Below are 12,917 nucleotides of genomic sequence, written 5' to 3' on the forward strand. Positions count from 1 at the left end.
CCGAAATGGCAATCCAGACAATATTTAACTAATTCCTTCTTCCTTAAATCTCTTCGATGGATTCATTAACTATATACTATCCATCCAAATCTGCTCCAGCTCTCTGGCAAAGGCTCTCTGCTGGCCGACGAGGATGGTGACGTGGTCCTTCTTCTGGAAGATCTTGACCCGGGCGCGGGGGACTTTGGCCGCCAGGTCGTAGCTGCACTCCACGGGGAGGAGCTCGTCGCCGTCGCCGTGGAAGACGCGGACGTCGCAGCTCAGCTTCTCCCGCACAGTCTCCAGGTAGCTCTCCATCCTCTCTGCGCTCGCGAAGATGACGTTGTGCAGAGTGTGCCATGCCGCGTTGTGCGTGTGGCACATGAACACCTCGACCATGAACGTCCGAATCCTGCACAATGAATAATCAGTCATAGGGTCGAAGGTCCACGGACGCGCACTGGATGAATAATCTGGGCCGGCTGTGTTAAATTTCGGAGACATCACGTTTTACCCGGGCCAGCATTCACCATTAATTTATCTCCTCCTAGAATTCCTGTGGGACCAGACCTAAGGGGTCGTTGGGCGACGGGACCCGTCTTTTTTGCACAATGAACGTCCGAAAGGACATTCACATGCATCGCTCAGTACACACTGGCCTCAGATTTCAAAACGCCATTAATTATGCCACTGTTAATGATATTTATGACCAGTGACAAACATTCCGATATAAACATGTTGTTTTGAAACTTCTGAGTCTTTATTTTGGTCTGTGAGAGAAGGAGCAATAATTTTCCCTAGTCACCGCCTAGAAGGCGCAATCTCTCGTTATCCTTCAATGCGGGTGCCCAATTCCCCCACAACTCTGGCCAATCGCTCTAACGTGACCGCCACTAGATGTGGCTTCTTGTCACGTGCGTTTTATTTTTATGATGTCATTTATATTTTATGTATACATTTTATTTAAAAAAAAAATAACACGAGATCCATATTTTTTTGCTATGACAGTTTTCCTTACAAATGTAAAGTCACTCTATTCTATATATTGACCAAGCATTTTCATCACCAGCTGCTGATTTAAAGTGTTTTTTTAAATAATACTATTAAATAAAGAAATGGATTAGATTGATTAGTTAAGCGATCATAAATCAAGAAATCGAAATCAATGTCTCGCTTGATTATCACTCGCTATCGAACTAACTGTAGCATCAGAGGTGCTGATCATGCCTGATCTAACTGTGGGTTTATGTGGTTGACGTGAGTTGGAGAATGAATGCAATTTCAGTCCCGGCAAGAGCCGTGGATATACGCTCCCACGAGGACCATCTACGTTTTCCAGTTACCTCTCTACATGTGGTTGGGGCTGTGGAACGTCCAGGGTCAAATCTTTTGCCGCATGAATACAAATTCAGAAATAACGAAAGAAAATGCTGTGTGCATGTGGATTCCTTTTGCTAAACAATTTGATCACTGGAGATGAAAGCTTTGCTCTTATCGCTTTCTTTATGGTTGGGCGAGGGACCGAGTTAAATTGGGTCTTCGTGGATCGGCCCCATCCACGAATGAGTTCAATAATTGCATGTCATAAAATTTTGCAAAATTGAATGAAGAAGAAGAAGAAGAAGAGAATGTGAAAGGTAAGTATTTGAAAAAAAAAAATTTACCGGTTTCGAGTGAAGAATTTGAGGAGGAAGTCCCAAATCCTGTGGTTCTTACAGATAAGCAAGCAAACTGTCCTGCTCACGTGCTCATACCAGCAGGCCATGGAAGCGCCGAAGACGATCGCCGGCCACACCCGCCGCGGCGCCACCCGACGCATTACGAACTGCGTCGGCTCCTCCCCCCTCGGCACTGGAAAGTATGGCTGCCGGCATTGGATAAATTATATATAGTGAATACATAATTAATTTAGCGGTGCTTGATTTGGTAGGTTAATTGTGGGTTGCTCACCGGCGAGAGCAAGGTGAGGGACTTGACGGCGTTGGGGTGACGGACGGCGAGGGCGAGCGCGATGATGCAACCGAGGGAGTGGGCGACAATGTGGAAAGATTTGACGTCGTGGACCTGCAGGACCGACTTCTCGATCATGTCGACGTGCTCACGCAGCGTGTAGAGGGAGTCTGCCGGCTTGGGGCTCCGGCCGAATCCGAGCAGATCCACGGCGAAGAGCCGGTGGCGAGACCGCGTTTCCTCGGTGAACTCCTGGAACACCGTCTCGGTCCACAACGCGGAGGAGGAAATGAAGCCATGGATGAACAGCACATCGGTGGACGTCGTCCCCGGCCCGCCGTCTTCGGGGCCGTCGGTGTGGACGTAGAGCCGGGAGTCTCCGTCGACGATGGGGGAAGAAGAGCGGCTCCACGAGTTGCAGACTTTGCAGTCGCAGTCGGACCACAGTGGGATGGACTGAGGCAGCCGCTTCCACCGTCCGTCGATTTTCCCCCGGAGCATCTCCATCACGTTGGTGCTGACGGCGAAGGCTGCGGCAGGTGGCGCGGGAGACTTAATCGACATGCCAGTGTTGGCGGCGACGGCGGCGGTGGCCTTACGGGAGAATTCAGTGACGCGGGAGGGGCGACAGTAAAGCGTGTCGGAGACGTCCTCGAGCTGGAGCTTGGTGGAGCAGAGGCGGACCACCTTGGGACCTCTGCTGGCGGACAACAGGAAGCTGCTTCTTCCGCCGGCGCCGGCGGTTGGGACCATGCTCTTGTCGTAAGAGCTGCAGCAGTAGCAGGGCTTCCACTCGGCCTCGACGGCATAGTCTATGACCTTGTAAACGAGGCACAGGACGATGTCGAGCACGTCGAGGAAGGAGAAGACGATGAAACCGACGACAGAGTTGAGCATCTCTCCGGCGCGAGCGAGCAACGACCGATCACCACCACACTTGCCGCCGCCCTCCATCACTCCCCGTGCCCCCATGCTGCTAAATCTATAGTAGCAATGTGGCTTGCGAGCTCGGGTTTCTGGGTGACTGCAACCACAGGCAAAGCAGAGGAGGAGGAGAGCAAAACAGAGCAAGGGAGAGAAAAGAACAAAAGAAGAGTGATCCAATGCTAAATGGCAGTCATCGCATGGTGTGTATTTAAAACGAACTGCAACGTGCAATTAAATTAATCGCCTATTTTTTATTTTAATTTTTTTTTTTAAAAAAAAACGAGGGTTAAGAATACTTAACTTGAGGGTGGAGCCATGGATGTTAAAATTGATTGATTCATTTAAAGTTTGAGGGTTTGTTGGGAAGTGAAGTGGGTGGTGGTTGAATACCGCGTTTAACGACGCCCTCTCCGTGGTTTGCAATTTTCTCTATAGTTAACCGCGAGTTCAATTGGCTAATTAGCTATGGTCTTTTTTTTTTTTTTTTAAGGACAAATGACTTGTATTTGATGAGCCAAAATACTATATATATATATATTTAAAATTTTAGGGTTTGGTAATAATCCTGCAAAAGGGGAATTATTTAGAATAGGGTCAATAGATAAGGGGATGAAATAGTTGTTGGATGGTTAAGGCACCCTATCTTTAGAGATAAAGAAAGGCACGAGTTTTTTTTACGTTGTATGCCTACTTTTATTTGAAACATTTCCGATAGTTTTGATGGATGGAGATGGAATTGTGAGAGTCAATGTTCCTTTTAAAAGAGCCGAATCAAAGTATAGTGTTGAACAAGTAGTTGTAACTGTTGAATTCTATGGTGGCAACCCTAATGGAGTCCATTATAGTGATCCTGTGACTATTAAAAAATATTCTAGATGTGCCCAATTAGTTGTGTGTGTATATATATATATCTATATGTAGAATTGAAAAACGCTAGGGGGGTGAATAGCGCTCGTGGCTAATTCGTTCGTTTTAAAAAAATCGATCAAAGATACATAGCGAAGTAGTAAACATCAAATACAAACATCAAGATTTTACTTGGTTCAGAGCCTGTGACGACTCCTACTCCAAGGCTCGCACGTAAGAGTGCTTTCGATGGACAATCACTATAACTTCGGAAATTTACAAATCAAAGTACACTTTAAATACAATAAATAAAAGTATACCGACAAATAAGAAAAGAGAATTTAAGGCTTCCGGTTGTCGGAGTCGAGTTACTACTTTGTCGGATCATCCTTTGAGCAGTGCGTAGTAGAAAAATTATTGAAATCAAGTCTTGTTTAGCCTCTGCTCGAGACTGCCTTAAGTAGCCCATTGAGGGCGCCTCCAACCTCCATAGGAAGTGCCACCAACTAGGACTTTTATCCGAATTCACAGCGTCGATAAACTCCGCAGCTCCCGCTGCTTATCCACCCTAAGGGGCCTCCAAGCTCCATGGAGGGCGCCCTCCATCCAGCCTCCAAGGCGCTTCCAGTAGCCTTAGAGGGTGTCTTCTGCCTTGTTGTGCGGGGTCTTCGACTAATGCACCCGAGGCGCCTCCAAGCTCCATGGAGGGTGTCTCGGGAATTATTCATCTAAGGTTTTAAGCCCTTTTCACTCCCTATAAAATGTGTTAGTCCAAAATACTAAACATATCCTGCAAAATAGAGTTACACAATAAAATATGAAATAGTAAGTTATTTTGACAGTCTCCAGACTGTCCGATTCTGACTTTGGATTTCGCCTCTGGAAACTCTAGGTCGAACCGATGCCTACTGTTCCCTCACCGGGGAACGCATCCTCACCTACTTCTCTCAGGAGAGTTTACCTATTGTTAGATCGGTCCTCTAGACCGACTAGACTTTCTGCTTAGGGTTACCACCCCTAGGACCTAGGGTTACCATCCTCTAGGATTTTCCATAGCCTAGGATAACCACCCCCTAGGACCTAGGGTTACCATCCCCTAGGACCTAAGGTTACCACCCCTAGGATTTTCCACAGCCTAGGGTTACCACCTCCTAGGGTTTTCCACCTGCCTAACCGCAGCTAGGATTTTCCATCACCTAGGGTTACCACCCCCTAGGACCTACAGTTACCACCCCCTAGGGCCTAGTATTACCACCCCGTAGGATTTTCCACCTGCCTAGAATCCACTAGGGTTTTTGCCTAAGAACACTTAGGATTTTCCTGTAAGCTCATTCAAACTTGTTAGATCACAAGACAACTTAACTTTGGACCCTTTGACATAATCAAAATTCAGGTTCGATCGTCGGATGCTTCCCACACCAACACTATATATATAAATGTTATCCTTCACAGCCAATTTTGGTGTCATTCCTCAGCGACCCTCACAATTTGGGGTGCCTGATTTTCTCTCAAAGTTATTTGCTTTTTAACATATTGTTTGTATATAATACACAAACATTCAATCACCGAGTTTGGATAAATTTAAGATATTTGGAGTTGTTTTCAATCATGTACTTTAGAAACAACATTATTAAAGAGTCTAGTATATTCTAGAGGAACATTTGCTTAATTAGAGTACATTATTATGGTGGGAGCAAATAGTTTCTTGAGGAAAGCAAGTATATGCACCTTGGATTCATTCTTTATTATTGAAAAATTTATGAAGTTCCTTGGCGGTGGTAGTTCCCTAATAAGGGTAGAATTGAAGAAGTAAAATTCTACAACAATCAATATAATAGCAACAACAATAGTTTCCTGACAAAAGCAGAATGAACCAGATTTCCCATAAACAATCTTAAGTAACTACGTATGGCTGCTCATGGAAATTCTCTTTGTAACTTTGTTGCGGATTTTGTTAATTTTGAAAGATTTGATGGAGAAAAATCTTGGCATTGGCAAAAGAAATAGTATTTTCTGCTCACTTTGCTAAATGTGGTATATGTTCTTACCATACCGAAACTAACAAAAAAAGAAAAATGAAACTATGGTACAAACAAGGGCAAGACAAAAATGGGATCAAAATAATTATGTGTGCAAGGAGCATATTTACAATGCAATGATCGATGATTTGTTCGGCCAATACTACAACAAGGAAACTACAAAGGAAATATGGGACTCACTTGAAGCTAAGTAGCGAAGATGCTACAAGTAAGCAATTTTTTGTTTCCAATTTTTTTCAATATCACATGGTCGACACTAGAAAAATTATTGAGCAATTCCATGAGGTCATACACATTTATAATCAATTTTTGTAATATGGAATGCGTATGAATGAATCTATTGTTGTATCTTTGGTGATCAACAAACTTCCTTATTCATGAAAAGATTATAAAAATCATCTTAAGCATAAAGGGAGGACTTGTCTCTAGAAGAATTTGTTAGTCGTCTTCATATTGAGGAAGATTTTCATACTAACAATTAGGAGGAACAATCCTCTAAGGTGCTTATGGTGGAGGAAGTAAAAAATCTGAGGAACAATAATATTGGTAACTCCTCTAAAAATAAAAAAAAAAAAATTGATTATAACAAACAGAACTCCAGGAACCAAAAGAGAAAAGACAAAAGAGAATGTCCTATCCTTAAAAACAACAAAATCAGGTGGGAAGGCCTGAGTATGTGGTGATGATCATAAAGACATGTTTGATTGAGGATTCTCAAAATTGGTGGATTGATACTGATGCTACAAAACACATTTATATTAATCAAAGCCAATTCTCTACCTATTCACTGGTAGAAAAAGAGATAATTATCTATAGGGGGAATCTACGACAACCGTCAAAGGAATTGATACTATCAAATTGAACTTCACTTTAGAGAAGACACTTGTGTTGACTAATGTGTATCATGTTCCTAAAGTTAGGAGGAACCTTGTTTTTGGAAGCATACTTAACAAATGTGGCTTCAAAATTGTCATTGAATCTGATTTTCTAATCATCGTTAAAGGATGTGTATTTGTTCACTACAAGAAAAAAGCTAAACAACAACGCTTTTTTGGCGTTGTCGTATGTACTTAAAAAGTGATGTTGTAGATGGTGTTGTAGAAAGTCATATCAAAGACAACGCTTTAAAAGCGTTGTGGTTGGTCACAAAGACAACGCTTTTTAAGCGTTGTCTTTTCGTTCTTAAAAAGCGTTGTTATAGATGCTGTTGTAAAAATGCACATATCAAAGACAACGCTTTAAAAGCGTTGTGGTTGGTCACAAAGACAACGCTTTTTAAGCGTTGTCTATTCGTTCTTAAAAAGCGTTGTTAAAGATGCTGTTGTAAAAATGCACATATCAAAGACAACGCTTTAAAAGCGTTGTGGTTGGTCTCAAAGACATTGTTTTTTAAGCGTTGTCTTTTATTACTTAAAAACGTTGTCTTTAATTTAAAAAATAGTGTTTTTTAAGCGTTGTCCAAATACGCAAAATTATAAAAATACTCAAAATTTACATATAATTGAATATCCACAACCACAATCATTTTTATAATAAGACTATTTAACAAATAAATAAAACTTTATATTATACAAACAAAATGTATACATATTGATCCACAAATTAAATTTGTATCATACAAGTTATCCTTAACTTCATGACAATAATTTTTCAAACACACAAGTTTTACAAAACCTCATCATTGACTAACCGTTGTTGTTGGTGTCCATCGCATGGAATTGCTTCTTTAAGTCCAGCAATCTCTTCTTCTGAAAGGCTTTCAACTATCACTCTTAGAGCCATCTTCTTCAACTTGTCATCAACACACCGGGTTGTAGGCAATCAAGAAATTTTGTATGAAAACTTTCATACATGTAAATCTCGTACTAAATAATATGTCAATGTTATATATACATGTAATTCATACCGTAAGTGTGTTTATATCGTAACTGACAAGTTTTCTTTAGGGCCAACTTCTACTCAAGCTCTTTAAATACTGCATCAAAATAAAAAAATTGGCATTAGTTCTGTGCTAAATGAAAATCATATTTAGAGGAAAAAGCGGGAGTGCTGTAGATGGATATATTAACCAAGCATATTAATGTTTGACCTGTCTTTACAAGTTCTAAGCATATATATTAACCAAGCGGGAGTGCTGTAGACTCCGAACCAAGTAAAAATAAACTATGTTAGCAATTGTTTTTACTTAACTTATATTCTGCTGCATTTTACTCAATTGTTTTTAAACGAACATGAAAAAGCAACGAGTGCTATTGACATTAATTTTGAACTAGAATTAATTTTGAACTAGAATTTCTGTAATAGAATCTAACTTAAGTTATACCATGAGATTGACAATTATTTACACAATTGAGCTGAAGCAAGGTAAAAGTTCAACTTGACATGACACATTCACAGTCCCAAAATCGAGGACGACATTCTATTCCCTTCCAACACCCATGCGTCATGGAAATATATATATTAACAAACTGTAGACATTATCCTACGTACTATCAAATTCTCAGAAGTCAGAATTAAGTTGGCAATGGAAATGTGAATGCAGTTCAATTTATGAATAGCTAATGATCAACTAAGTTGATTTTGGTTAGCTTTCCAGCGAGAGCTTGAATAAGAAATCGCATGCAGTTTACAAGATTCTTAGTTCACGAAATTCCATAAAAACGGGTTAATTATAACAACATTAACTACCCATATTAAAAGATATATTGCATCTTTCAAAATAGGTTCACAAGAAACAAATCATCTAAAGAGGTCAATGCATGAAAACAAAATTCAAACAGCACACACCTAAGTTCGCTAACCATTGAACCAAGTGTACAATAAGCAAGTGGATTACATTTGTTATTTCAATTTTTATTCAAAAATACGATAATGATGAATAAGGAGAAATGAATGAAGTGTTGATAAAGATTTACAACTAGGCTTTTTTACCAAAAAAAAACTTTTAATTAAATGGATTTGCCTCGTACAGTAAAAAAAATCTTATTAAAAGGTTTTTCAAAAATAATCTTAACCATGGTAAATTACATTCACAATAACTTTCTAAATAATGAAAGTATGATACCTGATCCTCAAGGAATAATCTTGGCGGAGTACACCATGCACCGCGATGGAATTGATTGAAAGAACTGGTGCTGCTTAGTCCAGTAAAAGAGCTCACTTGGGACATTTGCGGACTTTGCTGCCCACCAACAGCAAGTTGCTCCTGCTCCTGATCTTGCTCCCTCAAAGCAATAATGTAATCATAGGTGCTGATTCCCTGTAAGCGCATCCATGTAGAGTAGCATGAGCTAGTTAAAGTGTCAATTTTCTCCAGAATTGATGAATAAACAACACCATATCGTTCAAATTCTACTATTTGTTTTCCACTATGGAAAATCTATCAGTTAAATAACAAGCTGTAATAGTTCAGTTGGATAATAAGTTTCAGTAATGCTCAGTGTATGGATGAATGTAAAGAATTTGAAAATATAAAAGATATATTCCTTGAAATAGAGATATTTGACCGGATACATAGGTTTGTTTTATATAAATGTAGGAGCTGTGTAACTGGTAGTGTTTGCTGTGTCACAAGTAGAAATATGAAAGTAGTGTACCTTTTTTATTAAAAGAATATGGAAGAAGAAAAGTTGTGCAACTGGAAGAGTAGCAACCATGGCTAATAAAGTGCACACAGCCTGCATTATAGAGACATTATCAAATTAGTATCAGAACCTTGAAAAATCCTCATTATGATGTGTGATTTTCATTCATTTTCTCTTCTGAGTACTCACCACCACAATGATAAAGGGTGCCAAGGAAAAGCTACTACCCAGCTTTGAAACAATTTCAGCAGAAAATCTCCTTCTCTCAACAAAACACAGTATCAGCACAAGCATCCCAACAGCCCACTGCAGAATAAGCTGGCCCAAGGTGCACAAAGCATGGAGACCAATCAATAGTCAATCAGAATGAAAAGGACCTGACATAAAATGCATTCTATGTATCAGGTCCTTCACGTACTAAGAAAATAGTATCTTCTAAGTTGATGCACACAGATGATAAATCTACACTAAGAAAATAGTGTCAATCACTATGATTAATGAATACAACTATTGGAATGGTAGGAAATATTTGTGCTTACCAAGAGAAGAGCAAACACCATGAGGATGAAGAACCTTTTGTAATTTTTTCTTCCTATGCAGTTATTGATCCACTACAAGGAAAGATGAATACTGCATATTACTACAAGATAACAAAACATATAAGGTTGTGAATGGAGAAAACCCTCACCCTGCAATGATGATCAAAGCCATCAACGCATTTGTCACAGACTCTACAATGCTTACTATATTTTAGAACCTGCAATACAAACAGATAGAAATCATTAGAGAAAAACCAAGTTAATATAAAGCACATAAGAACTTTATTTTCTTGAAAAGATTGTGTGGCTCATCGTAAATGAGATCTCTATCACCTTTCTCCCTAATAACCAATATTCTGAATTATCCATCTTTTATGGTTATGCATTTGTCCAAAGGCCATCTGATCAAGCAATCAAAAAAAGTAAATTACTCATCTTACTGTCCTATTCTTTTTAAGACATCCTACCACACCACATGAGAAGCACCCACATTGTTTTGGTTAGCCTAGAAATTTGCAACTTATCACCTCGAATCCCAACGGTGGCATCACTCTGAATTATTGCACAACTTCTCCATCCATAGCAATCCAAACACCAGAACACGAAATGGCGAAGAAATATTACCTTAGTTAAGATGGAAGATTAAAAGTATTGATCAGGAAGAGACCAACAACTTTAGAAGCCTCGAAGTTTTAAATTTTGTCCATGCTGGTTGGCACAGGGAAAAAAAATTCATTCCATCTGCCAACTGGCACACGAAAAAGAACAAAACTACTGGTATGCTCCTATGAACTGCACCACCGCTTGCCGCCTTTAACACCTCATGTGTTCCTCTTTGTCGGTTGAAACCTACTATGTCACCTCATTGCCAATTGAAACCCACTGCATCCCCTCACGAGCAGTCTTCTGAACAGCCACCCACCGGATGAGGCCAATAGCTTTGAATGCCTTAAACACATGGTTTTAGATCTTGTTTGTGTCACTTAACATGGCCAATATATATGCTTGGAGAAGATGACTTGTTTCAGAAGCTTTTTAGATCAAAGATACGAAGTGCATTGTTATAAAACTATATGCACGAACACTTGCTTATACGGTTCTTGAAATAAAATACATTCGTAACCGTCACTAGCCCAAGCTCAATAAGGAAAATTCACGGTAAATGTGCATAGTATACCTCAGATACTGCAGATGATAGGGAAGGTCAGAAGACAGTTTGACGCAAATATTGAGATTGCCCAAGCCAATCCATGGTACTAATCCTGACAGCTCCTCCAAATCGCACTGACTTGATTGTGTCCACCCATCCTTGTTCATCAGCTTGGAACCTTTGAAATGAAAGCTGCATTGGGTACATGGAAAAAACAACAAAAAGGGAGGATAAATGATAGCCACCAACCTAATTGTTCACAAATATCTGTATAAGTTATTAAGGGTGTTCATAGAAGTTGATCCTTTAGCCGTGTCTGTTAGATGGTCAAATCTAGGCGTCAACTCAAAAATGTTGGCGTCCAAGTGTTAGTGTTCAACTACTTCTGATTTTCTTCATCTTTGAATTGTTAAATACATAGGGTATTTATAGGGAATACTCAAGATGTATCTAAATAAATACATGAACCAATATTAAATGACATACATTCATCATCCAGAAGAGTCATTCATGAATCCTCCAATATTCATGCTCCGGATGACCATACATTAGATTATAAGTCCAATTAATTTGATTGCAAGGTTGTAAACAGTCCTTGAGGGCTATTGATAGTGATTCCATGCGTCTTGGAAAATAATGGAACAAACCTATGAAACAGCTATCAAGGGATTCACTTCAACTTTCCTAAACCAAAGAAGAAACAGATGGATTACAAAAGAAAACAATTTGCACCATCAAACTGAAACTTATAATAAGCCTTAATAAATTAATGAAAAAAGAATTGTTTAGAAGTTCACTGAGAAACATATGAAAATACAACAAATGCAACTGCAAAAAAAAAAAAAAAACTAGTATCCAATTAACTTTTTTTTATACTTTCAGATCAAAAGGTCAAATTTATATACTTTGGTTCATGTTCAAGCAAGAGTATAACAATCTCATCAACAACCTAACATAACCCTAAACCCTAATACCCTCAACCTCTTTGAGGTATGAGAACCAAAAAGGGCTAGTTAAACAGTCCACTTCCTCGTTCACAATGTTCTCCGCATAAACTGGACTAGCAATTCTCCAACAATATCCAACAATACCGCATTTAAATGTGACATTGACTTGAACACTTGTAGTATTTCTTCTCCAAGTCTCCTGTTACATTGGTGAAAATTGAAAAACATCCAGTAAATGAGGTAAAATATTAGCAAAGGCCCCCAAGAAAGTTGTCCATATCAAATTTCTTTAAAAAACAATAAAAATGTGAACTACCCTGAGAGCAAAATTCTGGAACCAGTCAAAGTACAAGACACTTGCAAACTAAAATTCAACCTTCAGCTATTTTTTGTGAGCTATTAATTGTTTCACTGCGAATGTGAAAAATGAGAGATGACATATTATAATTTCACAAGATAGACTCCAAGGGAATAAAACTTTTAGAGAAATTGCAGATGACATTACTAAACTTCTTTGAACGGAATATGGTTCAGTGGATAAGCAACCAGAACACAATAAGGTCACAGCATCCAGCACAATTAAACAGCAATCTAGCAAGTAGTATGAAGTACGAAGAAACGCAGATAACAAGATAAATGGCCTTGCCGATCAAAGGCGAGAAATGACATCTTTAACCTCGGCAGGTGTATATAGATGGTAAGTAGGAGCCACCTTTGCAATGTCAACATTATTAGGGGTTACTTGTTAATGCAAATGAGTAATTAGCAATGTAAAAGTTGCAATACTCTGCAATTTATGTAAAACAAAATGAAACCCTAGAACTGGATCCTTAAGCATCAGTCCAATTTACCCGTCTAATACAAAAGTACCCAAAACATACATTCAGGTCAGCTGGTACCAGATTGAATAGTGTATTCTCTCTTTATCATATTTAAATGCAGTGTTTATATGATTT

At 39.2% G+C, this 12,917-nt stretch overlaps 2 protein-coding genes across 2 annotated transcripts; both read right to left on the reverse strand.

Annotated features, from left to right (window-relative positions):
• LOC122003919 (probable lysophospholipase BODYGUARD 3) lies at positions 1-3,014 on the reverse strand. Its single transcript, XM_042558917.1, has 3 exons — positions 1,930-3,014; positions 1,644-1,843; positions 1-391 (listed from the first exon to the last, which is right to left on the reverse strand). Exons 1-3 carry the CDS (start codon positions 2,899-2,901, stop codon positions 70-72), a joined length of 1,494 nt encoding a protein of 497 aa, XP_042414851.1. The 5' UTR covers positions 2,902-3,014; the 3' UTR covers positions 1-69.
• A 3,413-nt stretch (positions 3,015-6,427) lies between these two features.
• Positions 6,428-9,949, reverse strand: LOC122042776 (probable protein S-acyltransferase 22). The gene is made up of 5 exons (XM_042603081.1): positions 9,865-9,949; positions 9,515-9,643; positions 9,338-9,418; positions 8,806-9,000; positions 6,428-6,481 (listed from the first exon to the last, which is right to left on the reverse strand). The coding sequence occupies exons 1-5, from the start codon at positions 9,883-9,885 to the stop codon at positions 6,428-6,430; spliced, it is 480 nt and encodes a 159-aa protein (XP_042459015.1). The 5' UTR covers positions 9,886-9,949.
• Between the last annotated feature and the right edge of the window lie 2,968 nt (positions 9,950-12,917).

This window comes from Zingiber officinale, chromosome 1B, assembly GCF_018446385.1.
Source record: "Zingiber officinale cultivar Zhangliang chromosome 1B, Zo_v1.1, whole genome shotgun sequence".
Taxonomy (NCBI): domain Eukaryota; kingdom Viridiplantae; phylum Streptophyta; class Magnoliopsida; order Zingiberales; family Zingiberaceae; genus Zingiber; species Zingiber officinale.

Bases quoted from the DNA above. Each gene is read 5' to 3' on its own strand.
- LOC122003919 (XM_042558917.1), bottom strand. From the start codon at position 2,901: ATGGGGGCACGGGGAGTGATGGAGGGCGGCGGCAAGTGTGGTGGTGAT. The intron at 1,844-1,929 runs GTGAGCAACCCA...CAATGCCGGCAG, and splicing joins CCCTCACCTTGCTCTCGCCG to CCATACTTTCCAGTGCCGAG. The intron at 392-1,643 runs GTAAATTTTTTT...TTCATTGTGCAG, and splicing joins AAATTCTTCACTCGAAACCG to GATTCGGACGTTCATGGTCG.
- LOC122042776 (XM_042603081.1), bottom strand. From the start codon at position 9,885: ATGGTGTTTGCTCTTCTCTTG. The intron at 9,644-9,864 runs GTAAGCACAAAT...ACCTTGGGCCAG, and splicing joins TGGTGTTTGCTCTTCTCTTG to CTTATTCTGCAGTGGGCTGT. The intron at 6,482-8,805 runs GTATCATACTTT...TGTGTTTTGTAG, and splicing joins GATTATTCCTTGAGGATCAG to CATCAGTATCAATCCACCAA.